At 42.1% G+C, this 20049-nt stretch overlaps 1 protein-coding gene across 2 annotated transcripts in view; it reads left to right on the top strand.

Moving 5' to 3' along the window:
- The window catches only part of GTF2H3 (general transcription factor IIH subunit 3), a 320617-nt gene that overhangs the window by 38654 nt on the left and 261914 nt on the right, over positions 1–20049 (top strand). For both annotated transcript variants that reach the window (XM_044068552.1, XM_044068551.1), the window contains exon 2: positions 7636–7715. In XM_044068552.1, the coding sequence (XP_043924487.1) occupies positions 7636–7715 (80 nt within the window). The remainder of the gene's footprint in view (positions 1–7635; positions 7716–20049) is intronic.

Genomic DNA, 20049 nt, shown 5'->3' with positions numbered 1-20049 from the left:
ACACCTCTGGCTGGACTAGTTATAGCAATGTCTGAAGCACAATGTGGCCAGTCAATGCAGTGTAATGTGTAGTCTGGGAGTTTTACTGCATATGTCCTTTTTATTTTGTGCTTGTCATGTCAAAGCCTATAGGTGCGGACCTAATCCTGCTCTTTGCCAGTACTACAGTGTATTGCAAAGGTCGGGTGGCACAATGCCAGGGTAATCCTATGGGCTAGGCTTGTAAAGGCTCCAGGGCCATTAGCCTAATACACACCTATGCACCTACTTCTTCCTCACCTGTGATACTGCCATTGTCTGTTCCTGTGACTCTTCACCCAGCTCCTCCTCACTGTTGCCACAGGTATGTCTAGCAGTGTTACTTTGTTCCAAGATTGTAACTGCTTTTGTAGCAGCATCTCATGTAGTATGGCATAGATGATGGATATCCTGCTGCTGGTCTGAGGAGTATACCACACTGTGCCACAAAATATACCTAAACTTTAGTGGAAGCTGATCTTCAGAACTTCAAACACACTTTCTGGTCTAGAGACTGCAGATAAGGATCATAAGCCACAGTTCCAAGGTATATCCAACGTGCAGCATACAACAGTGAAAGAAGAGGGAGTGGCTGGAGAAGAAACAAGAGTCCAGAATTCCATGAAAAAACTGCTCTAACAAAGCTTGCCCTGGCTTTGGAGGCAGCATCTAACTTGTAATGTTTTGGTCTGTGTGAACTGAGGAGCAAGTAGCTGCAAACATTATGTCGCGCAGATTTGTCTAAAGCTTTTCTTAGGGGCACTTGTCTTTTGAGACCACCTATAAAAACCCCACTACCACCATGGAACCTACGATGTGAGAGTGTTCAATCTCGCCTTTGTTCTTACACATGGGTTCGGAGCCGATCCTCGGCTCCGTGCCGGCCGACTGCAAGCTCTGCATCGAGAAGAAGCTCGAGGACATCTAATACCCACAATCCCCCTCTGCCTTTACCCCAGATCTAGTTTGCCGCTGCTGCATACGCATCGCTGGAGACTAGCTCGAGGCTGTACAGATAAGATTTTTTATCTATTCTGTCTAAATTTCAGAAATTTTCTTTAAATCTAGTTACTTAAGTATAAGAGTAGGTGTGTGAGTGCATCGGAGCCAAAGTCATCGGCTCCGAGCTCTTCGAGTCTAGTTAGATCACCGGTTCCACAGACTTCGGGGCCGAGTGTTCAACTGTTGGCAGTTCCCGAGCCTCGAGTCTTGGAACCGGTGACGGAGCTCCCTCCACCGACTCTGTTGAGGTCGGCTCCGTCTTCGATCCCTTCGACTCGTTCTTCTAGAGCCCTTTCCGACACCGACGTGGACCGTGTGGTGCAGAAACTTATGGAGCATACGGCCCTGTCCAAGCTTATTTCGGTCTCCTCTCAGTTGATGTCGAGACTTGAAGGCCTGCCACTATCTCCTCTGTTCCTCCTCCGAGACCTGTTCAGTCGGAGCCGGAAGAAGCTGACCTGATGATTGTGGAGCCCTCGGTGCCAGAACCGTCTTTTTCTCGGTCGGCACCGTTTACCTCGACTCCATCCGATCCGGTACCGGAGTCTCGGGCCCGAAGATCTGTCCTTGGTTCCGGGACCGTGAGTCGGACCGATGTTTCGTTCCGACTCTCCTCTCGGGCCTCGCACGGATCGATTCGGTTCCGTCCTCGGGGTCGGTGCCTTCGGCTCCTGTTTCGGGGATTCTTCCCATCTCTTCGGAACCGGGAGATACCTCGACTCGGGACCCGGGGGCCTTCGACCTCATGAGGAAGGTGTTGTCTACCCAGACAACCACATCAGCAGGTACAGCTTCTCCTCCCCGCAAAGGACTGTTATCCTCCTCTGCACCCACGGCCACGTCCAAGCGTCGGGCACCAGTGTCTCAGCCACCCCTGGAGGGTGCCCCCTCTTCCTCGGAGGCTTCTTCGGATGCTCCCCACGAAGAAGTTCCTAGGAAAAGACTGTGTAAGAGGAGACACTTGGATTCTCCACAAGAATCCTTGACATCTGATACTGACTTAGATGAGTCAGAAGGGTCCCCTAAGTCACCTTCAGAGGATGTCTCCTTTTCTGACATCTTGGAGATCCTTAAACAGAGAGGTGACTGGCAAGCCCTCCCCTTCTGAGGATGAGTCAGTTTTGCTGAAGGCATTTGGTGCCCGTCCTTCCTCCTCCTGGGTCACTCCGCCCTTTGATGAGTTAATGGAATTAATTGCTCGAAGGCGTGGGAGACTCCTGACACGGTGGAACCTGTCCCTAGGAAGCCAAATAAGTACATCATGGCACCACAGGACAAAGCTTACCTTACCAAAGGAGTTCCAGTAGGCGCCATGGTGGTGTCAGCGGCCACGAAAAGGAGATGTCGGAGTCTTCCTCATCTGTCCATCCGCCTAACAAAGATTCTAGGACCATGGACAGATACGGGAAGCGCATTTTCAGTTCAGCGGCTTTCTCTATGCGTTCCCTGAACTATTTGACCCATTTTACACGTTTACAGAGGGATCTAGTCAAAGAGTTGGGAGATACCCTCCAGGGTGCTACAGATGCCGCTGTCTCAGAGAAAGTTACAGCGCATCTCAACACCCTTACGTCCATTGTGAACTCGTCCATGAGGCTGATATCCTATGCAGCCGAAGGATCGAGTAGGGCAGCGGCTTCAGCGATTGCTCTTCGTAGGCAATCCTGGATGCGCTTATGTTCGTTTGTGGAAGCCTTCAAGTCTTCCTTTACTAACACCCCATTTGATGGAGCCACACTTTTTGGCCCTAAAGTAAAGGAGACCCTTACCCGGTGTGAACAGGAGGGAAAGACTCTGTCTGCTGTCGGAGTCCGTTTTTCCACCCCTTCCAGACCGTACCCCAAAGGGCAACGTGGTGGAAAAATGTGGTTTCGAAAACCCCAAGGATCTTTTCCAAACACACAGGGTGATGCCCCCTCTAGAGGCAGAGGGGGGGGGGCAGAGGTGGAAGACGCCGCCCTGGCGGCAGAGGGGGCCGCAAAACCAAGGTGACAGGGATAACCTCCCTGGCAAACCTTTTCACCACTCCTGTCAGGTGGCTCGACTCTCCTGCTCTGGAGGAAGTCGGGGTCGCTTAGCTTTATACCCTCAGGCCTGGCAAAACCTTTCTTCAGACAATTGGGTAAAAAGCATTGTTACCAGAGGTTACAAAATCCCATTTCTATCCACCCCCATTCCAAAGAGAAAACTCCCAGATGTACCACCCCATCTGCGAGACCCAGCAGCTACAGAAATTTCAAAGCTGCTAGAAAAAGAGTCATCCAACCAGTCCCAGCGGACCAAATAGGATTCGGAACTTACTCAAGGTTCTTTTTAGTTCCAAAGAAAACAGGGGACTGGAGGCCAATTCTGGACCTAAGTCATCTCAACACCTTTGTCAAGAAGGAAAAGTTCCGAATGGTCACGCTTCAATCGATCCTTCCATTCTTACAGAAGGACGATTGGATGTGCTCAATAGATCTGAAGGACGCGTACTACCACATCAAAATGGCCAGGGCGTCCAGGGATCATTTGCGCTTCCGGCTGGGAGCCAGTCACTATCAGTTTTGAGCCCTGCCCTTTGGTCTGACCACAGCCCCCAGGGTCTTCACCAAATGCATGGCAGTGGTAGCGTCTCATCTGAGGCGCCTAGGATTCCAGGTGTTTCCGTATCTGGACGACTGGCTCCTGTCTGCCACCACCAGGCGTCAACTGATACAAGCCAGGGATTACTCCCTACAACTTTGTACACACCTTGGCATTTCAGTAAATTTCGAAAAATCTTTGCTACAGCCATCACAGCATATCTTATTCATAGGAGCGGAATTAGATACGCGTCAGTTAGTCCTAAAACTTCCGACAGAAAGAATAGTAGCACTTCAATTCAACATTTCCCTTCTGCTGTCGTCCAGAAAGTCCCCAGCAAAAATTGTTCTGAAAGTTTTGGGTCTCATGGCAGCTTCTCTCATAGCAATACCATTGGGAAGACTGCACATGAGAGTGCTACAATGGCTTCTATTTGCACAATGGTCATTCCAACAACTTCCACTGACTCACGAAATATTGATAACGAAAACATGCAAATCACACCTAATGTGGTGGTTACAGACTTGCAACCTATCCGTGGAAGACCATTTGTGCTACCCGCACCGTCAGCGACGATAACCACGGCCGCTTCCCTGATAGGGTGGGGGGGCATCTTTCAGGGACAGACAGTCCAAGGCGAATGGACCAATCTGGAGTACAATCTGCACATCAATGTTCTGGAGTTGAGGGCAGTGTTTTGGCGTTGCAACACTTTGCTCCCCTTCTTCGTCCAGGGACCATTGCAGTTCAGACAGACAACATGTCCGTAGTCTGGTACATAAACAAGCAAGGGGAACCAGGTCTTACCAACTATGCAGAGAGGCCATGAGAATTTGGCAATGGGCAGAGTCCACGGTCGCTTTCTGATCGCAACGCACATCCCGGGGTCATCCAGCGTCATAGCCGACAGGCTGAGCAGGGCAATACTATTGCCTCACGAGTGGTCCCTCAAACAGTCAGTTGCGGGAAGGATTTTTCGCAAATGGGGCCAGCCTACCTGCGATCTGTTTGCGTCTCCAATGAACGCCAAATGCAGGAGCTACTTTGCCCTATTACCCCCTCCAGGGGAAGTCCCCAGGGACGCGCTGGTGCACGATTGGCCCCCGGGTCTCCTATATGCTTTTCCTCCATTTCCCCTGATTGCAAAGTTTATACAGAAAGCAAACAACCTTCAGAGGACTATAATTCTCATTGCTCCGTTCTGGCCTCGTCAAATTTGGTTCCCCTTTCTATTGCATCACCGCATTCAGGGACCTTGGATGCTGGACCCAGAGCCAGATCTACTGACTCACTCGTCAGGAGTTCCTCACCCATCCCTGGAATCTCTCCATCTAGCAGCTTGGCTGCTCCACTTCCCTTTTTAGCCAGGTCAATTCCCCTTACATCGGCGGTTCAAGATATTTTGGTAGCTTCTCATAAAGTTTCCACTACAAAGACTTACACCAGTAAATGGAAACGTTTTGTCTTCTGGGCGGAGTCACATCAGTTGGACCCTGTTACAGCTCCGTTGAATAAGGTTTTAGAATTTCTGACTCAATTATTTCAGGAAGGAGCTTCCCCGGCTACCTTAAGAGTACAGTTAGCTGCCATTTCTAACTATCATGTAGAAGAAAGTGGTGCACCTATTATGGCTCACAGACTTTGTAAAGCCTTTTTAAAAGGTTCCTTTCATATCAGACCACCAGTCAGAAGTCCCACATCACCGTGGAATTTAAACTTATTGCTCTCTAAATTGATGTTACCACCCTTTGAACCAGCTTCAAGTTGCACTTTGAAATTTTTGTCATGGAAAACATTATTTCTAGTGGCTATTACGTCTGCTAGACGGGTGTCTGAGCTGCAGGCCCTTTCGGTCAAACATCCTTATTTAATTTTTCATTCTGACAGAGTATCCCTACGCACTAATCCATCCTTTCTTCCCAAAGTTTGTTCTACTAGTAATATTAATCAGTCCATTGAATTACCCACCTTCTTTAAAAACCACTCTAATAAATTAGAGTATATGTTGCACAAACTGGACGTCCATAGACAACTCAGATTTTATTTGGATAGAACAAAAGATCACAGGAAATCTGATCAGCTATTTGTAGCTTTTGCTGACAGCAGAAAGGGTCTTGCAGTTACGAAACGAACTCTTTCGAAATGGCTAACTGACTGTATTATTTATGTTTATGAAGATTCTGATCAAACATTATCAGCAAAACCCAGAGGACATTCTACCAGATCAATTTCTACATCTTTGGCTCATGCAGCTCGTTTACCTTTTAGACACTATTTGTGCGGCTGCTACTTGGGCTAAACCACATACATTTATATCTCATTACAAAGTGGACAGGGTTTCTAGGGATAGGGCAACCTTTGGTTCCACTGTGCTCAAGAACGTTCTCCCTTGAGTTCCTCAGGATCATGGAGCTAGGGACGCTACCCATGTGTAAGAACAAAGGCGAGATTGAACACTCTCACATAAAGAAGTTATGTCCTTACCATAACGTTCCATGTGGAGAGTTCATCTCGCCTTGGTTATTACACTCCCACCCTTCCCACCCTTAGGAAGAACGTTCGATTTGGTGCCTGGTCTGGAGTATTCTCCTTCTGCTGTTGCAGTATTACTGTTACTGTCATACACTGCGTATGTTTGTATATATATGTTTTTTATGTATATAGTTGGCATGTGTGCGTGCTTTATGTCTGGTTTGCTTGCAAACTAGATCTGAGGTAAAGGCAGAGGGGGATTGTGGGTATTAGATGTCCTCGAGCTTCTTCTCGATGCAGAGCTTGCAGTCGGCCGGCACGGAGCCGAGGATCGGCTCCGAACCCATGTGTAATAACCAAGGCGAGATGAACACTCCACATGGAACGTTATGGTAAGGACATAACTTCTTTTTTTGTTCTGTCCAGGATGATTCTTCTCCCTTTCTTCTCCCTTTTGAACCTGCGCCATCATGTGAATTGAAGTTCTTAACGTGAAAAACTATCTTTTTAGTGGCCATCACGTCAACTAGAAGGGTATCAGAACTACAGGCATTATCAGTCAAACCCCCATACCTTTTGTTTCACAATGACAGTTTCCCTATGTACAAATTCATCCTTCCTGCCAAAAGTGTGTTCAGAATCCAACGTAAATCATACTATAGATTTACCAGTATTCTTCCCCAAGTATGGCAATAGGGCAGAATATATGCTACACCAAACTGATGTTCATAGACAGTTATGTTTCTATTTACACAGAACAAAGACGTTTAGAAAGCCTGATCAACAATTTCAGATGCCAAAAAGGTACATTGGTAGTAAAGACTACTCTGTCCAGATGGCTGTCAGACTGCTTCCTTTACCTACAATTTAGTAAATCAACAACTACCACACAAAATAAAGGCTCATTCGACTAGGGCTGTTTCCAGTTCTTCAGTGTTTCGTGCCAAGTTGCCAATAGATACTATTTGCACAGCAGCAACTTGGGCAGAGCCTCGCACCTTTATCACTCGTTACAAAGTAGATTTGACCTCCAGGGACAGGGCCTCCTTTGGATCCACTGTACTGAAGAATATACTCCTGTGAGCCACCCAGAAATAATGGTGCATTCTGTCCCATCAGTAGAGAATGAAGGCGAGATAGGACAATTTCACATAAAGAAGTTATGTACCTACCATAACGTTCCATGCGAATTGTCCATCTCGCCATTCATTTTTACGTCCCACCCTCCAACCCCCAGCCTGTGAGCTTCAAGTGGGTCGAGAATTTTTATCTGATTGGCGCTTCCTTGGCTTTGACCCTTTTCATGTCTTGTAGGTAACTCAGTACAAGTATTGGCACAAAGGCAGATAAGGTCTGGGTAAGGCAGTAGGGCATCATGGGATAGCCGCAAGCTAGTTGAACACCTCGAGCTTGTAAAAACGGCCAAGTTGGTTCTGAACCCATCAGTAAAGAATGAATGGCGAGATGGATAACTCGCATGGAACTTTATGGTAGGTTCATAACTTTTTTATCATCTCTGACCTCTCTCGCCAGCTTTTTTACTATGTGCCTAACAAAACTTATTTTTTTTCCTTGTAGATGATGAGCTCAGCATTCTTGTAATTGTTGTCGATGTTAACCCTATATGGTGGGGTCAACAGACTCTGAAATCTTCCAAGGTAAGGAGTTCATTATATGCATCACTCATTATGCAGTACCGCAAAAAATCATTGGAAGTAAAAGAACATGTATTTAAACAAAAATGTATCAACCTTTTCTATGAGCAGATTGTTTGACTTGTAATACCCATTACATGTTAGAAATGCAGCCTTTATGTAGATCTTGATTAGAGTACAAAAATGAATCTTAACAGCGTTCTGGCCTATTTACTTACCAGCTTTGACAGCAGCATTTTATGTTAGCTATTTGTTTATTTTCAGTCATTGTATCTTATTAGCATGACATAACTGCTTTTTAAAGTGTCCAGTGATGCCCAGGACAGTTGAAATGCCAGAAACAAACACAGAATGGATTACTTTTCTTGTTTGTTTGTTTCCCTACTATTCTATTTCGTAACTATCTTTAGTTTCTTGCTACACCAGCTCAACAATATGCTTGACTAAAGTTTTTTTTTTTTTTTTTAGATGAGCCTTTTATGTCTCATTTTCTTTTATAAATGATTTTGAGGTTATTGTGAATAAAGCTTGCTTGGTTAAGGTTTTGCAGTGTAGCTGAAGCCAACCTCTTCTTTTGTGCATCTGAAGCAAAAAATATGATTTATCTCATAGTTCTCAACCTCTCTAGTCAATAATTAGGGGGGGGGGACTGATACCATAACATTAGGTTTTGATTAAGTGTGAATAAGTAAAAACATGCTCAAAAATGTTTCACTTGGGTTATCACAGTTTTTGTCATCTTCTGGTTTTGGTTGTAGGTTTTATAGGACACAGCATGTGTGATTGCATTGCTTTTTAGTTATTAGTCAGGAATTAATGCAACCTGAAAATTGCTGGGGGCAAATATCCTAAGTCATGAACTGAAAAGTCAGATGTTATTTGGTGATTTTTACTATGTACTGTTTCGTCAACAACATAACTGTTTTAAAAGAGGAAGCAAAATTCTGATGCAAAGTCACTGACGTTAAAGAAGGAGGTTGTGGTACCAGCCAAAAGTGGATATAAGACGGTGAATTTTAGGGCTGAATATTGAAACTTAAGGTTTGCGCTGCTGAAAATTAAATATCTGTTTATAGATGTTGCTTTACACTTGTCAATCTATAATTTCATACCATATTGTTATGGTTTTGTACAGTAAAAAGTAACTAAATTAATTATCTTATTTAAATGAAAAATCTTAAGTATAACCTGTTTTATGAAAAAATATATATATATTAGTTTAGTATGAAAAGAGGGTTCAAGCCTAATTTGCAGAGATAAGTTGCGTTAATGTAATATAAAAAAGATACAATGTAGTCATTGCCAGAACTTCAAACCCAGTAGTTAATTTGTGCTTATGCCCTCGAGCACTGCACCCAGCATTCCTCTTGGCACATTAGTGCTGGATCTCTGCGACAAATAGAGGCATCAGTGTCTGTGTCTTTTCAATTGTACAGTCTCTTCTAGGTAATTCCCAAGTTATTTTTGGAAGATTGTTATTCTGTAAGCAGGTAGTGTTGGGGACTGTAATCATTCCTAAAGTATAAAATACATTAGCTGTCAGCATTTGTCCAGCAATTAATGGCAGCCTGTACAGGACCTGTCACCTGGTACAGTAGTGCCAGGCGGTCAGGTAAGACAGACAGCTAGGTTTATTTGTAGCAGATTATCATTTTATATAGCTAAATAGCACTGGGATTGTATTACTTGCAAGAAATATAATACATTAATTGCTGCCAGTGGTGTAGCAAATAGTGGTAGCCCACATTCAGTACAGCATGGATGGGCCATGAGAGAAAGAGAGCAATGCACATTCTTGTGTATAGCTGGCAATGCTATTTCTGTATAATCCATGATTTAATTCATCAGATTGTGTGTGTGTGTGTGTGTGTTTATATGTAACTAAATGGTGTATGAATCTGAAAAGCATTCATTAACTTCTTGACTGCTGGCTGTTTTTGTGAGGGTAGTGCACCAGTGTTGGCTAATTTGTTCTATTTTATGACCCTGATACATCAGTCTCTCTTGAAGTGGTAGGTGTTAAGTTTTAAAAGTTTCTGGTAGAATAATGGAATATTCGTGTACAAATTCTGCTCAGTTTTTGTTTTTGGTTTTAAAAACAAAGAGCTGTATCTCAAAGTTTTTGTGAAAATTGCACATTTTTTTTTTTGTTTCTTATGAAATTTTTTCTTTTTTATTATATCTGAAAAAGCACTCAGAATTGTGGGAAAAATCAAGATTTGCATTTCGTACTTACATTATTAAAAACAGTTTGATTTTCAAAACAGCTGTTGTTTAAGTATATGAATGCATCAATTGAAGAGCTATGTTCTGTGGAGTCCACTTGAGTGCCCCCCCCCCACTTCACTTTCTCATTTTCATTTGTTGTATCACTTTTAAACTTCCTACATGTACTTAACCATTGCAGGGCTTCGTTACTGTCTGTGAAAATTTACTTTCATTCTACTTTGTATATACATTCCATCGGACTCCTATAATTCTCTTCTTCCTCCTACCACCAGAACTGTCTTGGTGCCCTTATTTCATAATGCTTTATATTTTGCTTTTATGTCTTTATAACTTTCTTTCAGTATGTAAGACACTATAGTTGATGAGTGTAGAAATTTTGATAGTCCGTGTTGCTTTTACCCTTTCTGCTCATTTCGTGTACACTGTCTGTTTTGGCCTCCCCAGTGCTGTGTAAGATGGGAAGATGGCTTAAAAATATCTACAGGTGCAGTCTTTTAGCTGTGCAGCCCACTACAGTAGGCATAGAATTCCTAAATTAGTTATGTAGTATGTAGAGCTGCACAGAGTGGCTTGTATACTAGGTAAGTATGTTCTGATTCAGAGTTCTAGTAGCACATTCCTGCATTAATAGATAGTGAGTGTTGGAGGACCATATGCAAATGTGGTAGGGGTGGGTCCTGTGCTAATGAGGCCCGTAAGTAGCACTGCACACTTAAGATACCTGAATAGTATGCAAGTCCTGTACTGTGTTTTACCCAAGTTACCCAGAAGAGCAATGCAGAAAATGACACACCCGTGACTATATATTATAAGTATGTGCTGCTGTTTGTCTCCCATTCCTAACAGTGTTTTGCTGTAAGGAGTGTGACATACAGTCTTACAGATCCAGCAGTGCAGTGCTGAATGGAGTGCCAGGTGGACATGCAGAGTGCCTTAGCATAACATAGCTCTCTCTCTCACATATCTAATAATGCGGTGCTAGGTGGAGTGCCAGCTGGCACCTGGCACATAATTTGGGCTTAAGGGAATGCTGCATGGACTGATGTGATAAAGGGTCTGTAGAGTGCCTTGACCAGATCTTTCCCACAGATCCAGCAGTGCTTTGATGGCTGGACTGCAATTTATCACCTATGCGCACACACATATCAGGTAGATTGCTGGGTGAACCTGCATAATGCTATCTGAAATGATGGGTGAATTGCCAGAGTGACAGAGTGCTGAGTGGGCTGTGGCTGGTTATCTGTATGCTGATCCAGCAACAATATACTGGATATACTAATACTAAAGATTTTGCTGGTAGAAAAGTACAGCAGGTGTGTGAGGTGGAGTGTCGGCTGGCCCTTGGCTCACAGTCCATGCCAGTTAGAGTGTTGGGTGGACTAAGAGATTGTTAGTAGGTGTGTCATGCAAACCAGAAGAGTGCCAGATGGATTAGCAGTGTATTGGTTGAAGTGCCATTTAGACCAGTAGCATGCATTGACGAGACTTGGATACTGTAACATCTGGATCTTTATCAGAATGTTACTTGTACAGCAAAGATATCATGAATGACTAGCCTCCGTGAAGTTTTTATTCAAAATGAACTTCTAGAATTTCTATCTGTTTGTACCCCACAACCTACTTATGAATGTGTAATCTAGTCATTCATTCACAAGCGTAACCAAGATTAAACATCAAGGAAGATGATAATTTCTCCTGTAGAATAGTGGTCCAATTTTTGGCATTCTAAAGTGGCTAAAGGTGGTACTTTTCTATTGGCAAAATCTTAGCCTCATTGTTTTATACTGCTGCTTGATCAGCAAGTATGGATAAATAACTGCAACAACTATCATTTGTCGACATACGTGGTAGGTCTTTTTCTCTATTTACTCTTTCCTGAAAGGGGAAAAAACTCTCTCTCTCTCTCTCTCTTGAGTGGTATGGGTAAACAACATGTAATAGAAAAGAAAACAAACCATAACAGCATTTGCATTATTAGTTTCTTGTTGCATATGTATGTTTTAACAATTTTCATTCACTTCTAACATTATATGACTTTCCCAATTCCAGCCATCTTTAAACCTTAGTCATTTTCCTGAACATTGTTTTGCATGTATAGCTGCCACATGTTCCATTTATTTCTGTGTAGTTTGTTCGTTCTGTGTTTTCTAAAGACCCCACCTCCAGTTCTGTTATCTCATTTGCAATATTTAGTACTTCATTTACAGTTGGTTTAGATTTTGATTCCATTTTCTAGTGATTGCTGTTTTGGCAGCCAGTAGCATTGGGCTTAGTAAGACCTTGCTATGTCTAGGTAGTTTAGATCCTGTGTCTCAGCTCAAGAGAATCATTTCCTTGTTGGACTTGGCAGCATGGCAACTTTGGCGTAAAAAGGAGTTTTGTGGCGTGAGGAGTGTTTGTAATACTACATCTGTAACAAGTTATGAATTAAATTCATGTCACCTAATAAAACGAAGAAAAGTGTAAAAAATAAACAGTCAGTACTGTGGAAACCCAGAAAAAAATCATACCAAATTAACCATGAGATTGTGGCTGGGGATCAGTGAAAAACTGAGAACATGGAAGAAAATTAAAAGGAACATATGTTGAAATACCTCAAGGTGGCCTAATGGTTAAGGTATTTGCCTTACAAACACAAGGTGCAGGGTTTGAGTCTCGCAAGGGATAATTGGCTAGGCTTAAAATGGCTCGCAAGGGCAGTTAGCTTAGTACTAACCTATGAACCTATCATATTCATGCAGAATCTTTTTTTAAGATAAGTGGGTCTCCCTGATGGATTCTGTCAATTCAGATAGTAAGAAATGTAGCAGATGGAACATTCGATCTACAGTCAATTAGATGCTATGTCCCACCAACATACTTTGGAGAAAACAGTCAAGGAAAACATCTTGGATGTTGAATTAGTGCAAGAACAGGCCTGGCAAAAATTGATAGAATTGGAGGACTGGTCCCACAGAGAAAATATACGATTTACTGCAGTACAAGAGATGCTTGAGGAAAAAGACTGTTAACTTTACGAAAAAGTGCTTGGGAGACCAGACACGTGTACCTGTAGATATACATATAGAAAGGGTCCATAGGGTGTATTTTCTGCATGCTAGTGGTAGAAGACAAGCCAGTCCATTGCTGGTGAGATTTAGTTCTCACCAGAAGAAATAACAGATTTTTTTAGTCCTGTAGAAGGAGAGGTAAGTATAAGATTGGGGACACCAGAGCAGAGTATATGCAGTCAATTACAATTTCCCCACAGACATGGATTATATACAATGCTTTCATTTCTGTTATTAGTGCAGAAAGATGCGTCTGAGGTTCAGACTCGTTTCCAGCACTTTCTAAAATTTTCTATCCCCTTCAGGCTGACCTGTATTGAGCCTGAACAAATGATTGAGGACTTGAGAAAAAGAGTAGCAGACTAGCCAAACAGTGTGCAGAGGGAAACAGCAGCAGCAGTGAGATGTACAACTGCACAAGGAGAGACTGTAAAGGCAGTGCAGGAGAGACTACCAGAGAAGCCATTCCCACTATTTAAATGGAAAATAGCAAAACTATCCAACAAGGACCATACAAGAGAAATAATGGAAACAAAGACTTTGTCAAGTCTTGTAGAAATGGAATTGGACATTGAAAGTTTGGACTGAAGGGTTAGGTGGGAATTGATAAAAATTAAAGTAGCATTGTTTAATGCATTCTAAATGCTTCCTTATTGTCTGTCTGTCTTATGTCTTTATCCTCGTTCTCTTATCAGCTTATAAGTATTACGGGTAGGTAGGAAGCAGCAGTTAGCCTTGGGGAACTTGAAATAGAATGGCAGAGGAGTTGTATGTAGCATAGGATGAATTAAGATGGTATATGGAGATTTAGCAAGGCTCCATATGTAACACATGGGAGTTGCAACAATCTGAATAAATATATGACATGAAATTGCCACTGTTGATCTCCTGATCAAGATAAATATTTCCAAAGCATTACACAGGTAAGGTGGATGAAGATCATGGGAAATGAGTGAATCATGGCCTAGGACGGCACAAGAGGGTAGAGTAACATCTAAGAGAGATGCCTGACTGGTTAAAAAAATAAGTATGATAACCGATTAGATTATTGTTGGTGAGACAGTACTAGGCAACAGCAAAAGCTGTGGTAAGATAAGCCAGGTTGTGTGGACAAACTGACGTAGTTGAGCAGCATATTGCATGGAAGGGTTTAAAAGATACTTGTAAGAGGATTAGCATTAGGTTAGGAACTAACAGCAAGGGTAGTAGTCACTGACAGAGGTGCATAATATGCTACATGAGTGCATGTGCATTAAAATGCTATGGATAGGTGCAGCAACATTTTGAAACAGGATGGGAATAAACATTATAGGTACGTGTTGATTTTAAATGGGTAGATTGCAGGTACTACATTACAATGATATGCTTATTCTAAATCCAGTTTGGAAGGGTGTTGTTTGCAAGGTTTTAGACTGTACAAAAAAAGTTGTCATGAGAGTGTCGATCATTAGGTTATATTGCGTTCAAATAGGCAAAAGGTGTTGTAGCAAAAAAGAGAACGGGGAAATAGTGGCTAATACTAGCAGAGATATTGAGGGAAGGGTATGCAAAAGAAATGTGCAATTAAAGTGAAACTGTTGAAGTTTGGAATGTGAATGGTCTGACTAATAAAAATAAAACTGATAAGATATGAAGATACACTGACAGATGTGGAGTGCAAGTGGCAATGCTGCAGGAAGTGCCCCTAAAAAGAGAAGAGGAGCATGAAATGCTGATTGAAAAGGCTAGAATGATGGGGGTATTATGCAGTCTTAGAAGGAGTAAGAATAAGAGGAGTATTGATACTAATGAAAAAAAAAAAACAGGATCCAGGTTAAGGAAGTGATTTAAGGATATATACAGTCGTTATGTGTTAATAAAAGGGAACTGGAAGGGTAAATTATTAGAGAGCTATGATGTATTTTCCACCAAAGATAAAAAATGGTGACATCAAACAATTTTTTGAGATTTTCAAGTCTAGGTGCTTAGGATTTCCCTCTTTCTTCCTCCCTTGGCTGACCTGGTGTGACTCAGTTTGAACTCTACAATTACCTACACTAGCATACTGCAGCTCCTGCACAACAGTGTCTACAGGATTGCAGTTGGCCACCACAACAAAAACTGTTTCTCCCAGCAATTAATCAGAGTAGGTTACACATATAAAAAGCATTTGTTAAGCTTTCTCTTACAGTGCTGTGTAATTAAGCAAGTCGCCATTTTGATCAGCCATAGGGCTATTTTTTCTACGTGAGTGTTTGCTAAATTCCAAATATCCATCCCATCTACAACAGTTGATAATGCACCCTTCCTCACTTCCCTCATGCTTACCTCCTTAACCTCTAAATACTACCATCTTACTAGACCTAGTTACATTTCTCCTAAAACTAGACACTATTACAAAACTTTATTCAAAATCTTAAAACTCATACTCAGGATACACTACAACCTCACAAAGGACAGAGACATCCACCCAAACCCTAGTCCATCCCCAGCTGTTAACCCTAATTCCCCTACTATATCCCCTACCACCATAGCTCCAACAAACTCCTAACTCACTGCTGGCCTGCCATCTAAACATTAGGAGCATAAATAACAAAACTCAGCACCTGCATGCCGTCTTAGCTGTTCATTCCCCAGATATATTATGCCTAACAGAAACGTGGCTAAAGCCTGCCACTAAGGACCATGAGATTCTGCGACCAGGGTACAATATGTTTTGACTAGACCATACCACCAGAAAGGGTGGTGTGGTAGCCATACTTTACAAGTCTATCCTATCTGTCAGCATAGACACCCAACAACCACCCCAGTTCAATAATGCTGAAATTCTTCTCTCAAAACTACAAATTAATAAAAATAAAAATGTAAACATTGTCTGTGTCTACATTTCCCCAGGGAGGAACACAGAAACCTTAGAAGACTTCTTATATTGGTTATCCAATAACTACCCCCCAAGAAACAATTCTTCTTTGGGGATTTCAACATTGACTGGAACACTTACTCTTGTGAAACCCCCCACAACCCACATAAACTTCTATGGATTTACTCAAATCATACCCCCCCCCCCCCAGGACAGGAAAACGCAATAACAAGGAAAGTACCCTAGACTGGATACTCATCAATACCCATCTTCAATCCTATAAATCAGGCACTTTGCCTGATGACCTAAGTGACCACTGTCTCACCTATGTAATCAAGCTCAAAGTAGACTGCTCCTACCAACCCACCTATAGAACATTAAGAAACAACAAGAATTTTATTCTCCCCAAGTTTCAAAATGAACTTAAGGCATGCAACTCGTCAGTACTAAAAAGTCTCCCCCTAGATGAAGCAGTAGCATACTTTAACACCAAATTCCTTGCTATTCTTAACTCCCATGCTCCCAGCCGCTCTATTAGAACTAAAGTTAATATTGCACCGTGGCTTTCTAAAGATACCAAAACCAAAATTTCACTTAGAAACAAAGCATGGGCCACCTACCGAAAAACAAAAGTCCCACTTGATCAACTAAGATTCGGACAGCTAAAGAATGACACCAAAAAATCCATAACCTTAGACAAAAAGAATCACTACTACCATCTACTGCAAAAACAACAAAACAAACCTCAAAAGTTCTGGGCAAGAATAAACAAACTTCGCCACCCAGGCCAAACCACCACTCCACCCCCCTCAGCTTCCCAACAAAAATCCCCAGTAGACATTGCTAATAATTTCAACAGCTTCTTCACAGAGACTATCCGGTCTCTAGCCAGTCAACTCTCTCCCAATGGCTCAACTCTCTCCCAATGGCTCTAATTCTAATGCAGCCACACCCAGTACCCAAACAAACTTTACCTTCCAACCTTTTCCTACACAACTTATTCATGCCCTAGTTAAGAAACTAAGACCCACCACCCTGGCTGCCGACCTCCTCCCAGCAGACTATCTGCAAAAGGCTGCTGACACCATAGCGTATCCCATCTCAATCTTGATCAACAGAGCTATATCTGAAGCTACTGTACCCACTATATGGAAAATCTCCCATGTCATACCTCTCCATAAAGGAGGCAGTTCCACTGAACTGTCAAACTTTAGACCCATAGCTATTCTGTCACCTCTAGCTAAAATTATGGAGAAGTGTGTACACATACAGCTCATGCACTACCTCACACAGAACAAGCTATTGTCCAGCTTTCAGCATGGCTTTAAGCCACACCAAAGTACTACTTCTGCCCTCATCTTTATCATTAACCACAACCACAAAAATAACAAACTATCCTCAGCACTCTTTCTAGATCTGTCCAAGGCTTTTGACATGGTTGACCACAACAAAATGCTTATAAATGCCTTGAAGGCCTTCTCCTTAAACAACCATGCACTCCAATGGTTTCAGTCTACCTGCAGGGCAGGCAACAGGCAGTCCTATGGCAGGGCAAGCTATCATCTCATCTACCCATCATATTAGGAGTCCCCCAGGGCTGGATACTAGGACCCCTTCTTTTCTCCATCTTTATCAACAACCTTCATTCAGTCATCCCAGATGCTATCTGCATTCAATATACGGATGACTCCACCTTGATTTGTTCTGACACTTCACCAGCTACTTTATTAACATTAACCCTTCAGTACAGTGGAAAAATGGCTCTCCAATCAACATCTAATCCTAAACCCAACAAAACTAAGCTGCTCCTCCTCTCCCCCACACGCAGGACCCCCCTGCCATCCTTCAACATAACCGCTAACAATGGCACCATCATCTCCCCAGAAACCCAAACTAAACTACTGGGTGTCATAGTTAATAACAACCTGAAGTTTGATGCGCATGTCAATCAAACTATCAAAACCATTAATAAAAAAAACTTGGCTCTCTTTACAGAATTAAACTTTTCCTTACCCCAATTGCTAGAACTGCAATTGCCCATTCCCATCTACTATCAACTCTTCTCTGCACCTCACCTCTATTCTCCAACTTAAACAAAACAGATCTTAGTAAACTATCATCCTGCTATAACCACATTGCCAGATTTGCTACTGGCACAGCCTACCGGACACACCACTGTCACAACCTAAATCGCCTAGGATAGATTGAACTGCCTAGCCTACTGCAGTTCAACCAGCTAATAGTGGCACATAAAGTCCTTTACCAACCAGAAAATACACCAGCACTAAAAAATATTATCAGCCCTACACCAGCACCCGGCCACTGTGATCATCCACTAGACTCCTAGTTCAAACATACAAATCCAACTACTCAGCTGAGGACTCTCTATTTGCCAACTCTGTTGGAAAAACATGGAACAGACTCCCAGCTGACTTGACCCTAGAACCCTCACTAACTCAAGTCAAAAATAAACTCAAGAAATACTTCAAAACTCATTGGTTATGTCCTTGCACTAACCCTGACTAATGACCTCTCTCTTACTTAGGTGTCTTACCTTCAACTACTTCTAACTTGTTTCTACCACACCATTTCAGGAAGGGTCAACTGTATAACTGCTGCTTAATGTGTCTTAAACCTGAATGTAATGTTATGTATATATAACTTTGGAAATGTTTTGTAAAGTTTTTTTATAATAAGTTAGTACTATATGTGCTAAATGCTGGTATTGCTTATGCTGTAAACTAACATTAACTAAATGTTCAATGTGTATTATTATTATTTTGGAGCTTTTCTCCCCGGGCCTTCGCTGAAAATGGACATATATCCAGTCGGACTATCCTGGTCAACAAATGTAAAATAAATAAATAAATATTATGACTCCTAATGGCCACACAATAAGGCTTGATTATAGTAGCTGTCAACTGATATGTAGTGGGTGGGATGTGTCAGGGGAACCTAGACAGATAAGGGTCCCTTTAAAAGACAAATACTTGGGGAAAAACATGGAAGCATTTGGTATGATGGATCTGACAGTAGAGAATATGCATATTTAAATATCAAAAAGAGGGGGAGCCTGGATCGGGGTTGTATTACAGAACAGCACCTCCATCTCATTGATTGATTTGATTGATTGACTGATTAGGCTACAACTCATAACTTTTCAGTGGCCATGCACCTATGCTGCAATTAGAAGATAGAAACAAAAGAGACATACACTAGCAGTTTCCCACACATCTTTTGAAGACTAGGCCATTTTCGGAATGGGTGAATAATGTAGTTGTTACAGAATTCATGCAAACAATTAATGAGGGGAGTTTAGTGGCAGATGTATAAGATGAATTGAAGCAGAACATCAAGAGGCAGAGAGGACGAAGAAAATCTGGAAAGGTAGCGAGCAGAGATACTTGAAGGCATTGAGGGTAGTCGTGCAAGAGTAAACCTGTTTTTGGCACAGAAATGAAGGCGGCAAAAGGCAGAAAGAAGTAACTTTGCATTGAGGGACCCCAAAAAAGGGTGACGGGGAATGTGTTGAGAGAGAGTTTATGGCAGCGTTTTACCAGAAGTTTTATAGTTGAAGGAATATCCAGGAAATCTGAGGTTACCAATGATACCGGAGACGAAAAGCAATAGATGAGTATCCAAAATAATAAATATAGAGTAGACACAGAGGGCAATGAATGTTCAAACAATAGGAAAACTCCCAGGTGTACTAGTAGATGCTGGAAAAGATCCAAAGATAAAGTGGTGGTGATGTGGCAAACATTATTTACTGATATATTAAGAAGTGGCAAGATATCAGTTATGGAGAAGGGGAATATTAGTAATTATAAAGAGGGAGACTAATTATGCTATGGACCCAGGGGGTATAGATTTATATCAGTTTTGAATAAAGTATAAAATCATCATGATGACTATGACAAAGAGATTAGTGAGAATATTAACAAGGATTATAAAACTGAATCAGTGTGGTTTCATTATGGGTAAGCAGACCTTTGATAGCAGACCTTTCTAATACTACAGGATACTGTATTAAATCAAAAAAGATTAATTGACTATAGCCCTTGATGCTGAGAAAGCCTTTGACAGGCTAAGTTGAGGGTCTGTCAAGGAGACTTTGAGTTGGGTAGAAGCCATCTTTAACATCTGTACGTGCTCAGAGACTTATAGTCCAATGTTCAGAGGGATTATCAGGTGAAATAGACCTCTTCTAAGGAATCTG

Source organism: Protopterus annectens, chromosome 4.part0 (genome assembly GCF_019279795.1).
Source record: "Protopterus annectens isolate FY-2018-M chromosome 4.part0, PAN1.0, whole genome shotgun sequence".
NCBI lineage: Eukaryota > Metazoa > Chordata > Ceratodontiformes > Protopteridae > Protopterus > Protopterus annectens.
The sequence above is the reverse complement of the archived record's forward strand: the minus strand, read 5'-3'. Positions and strand labels throughout refer to the sequence as shown.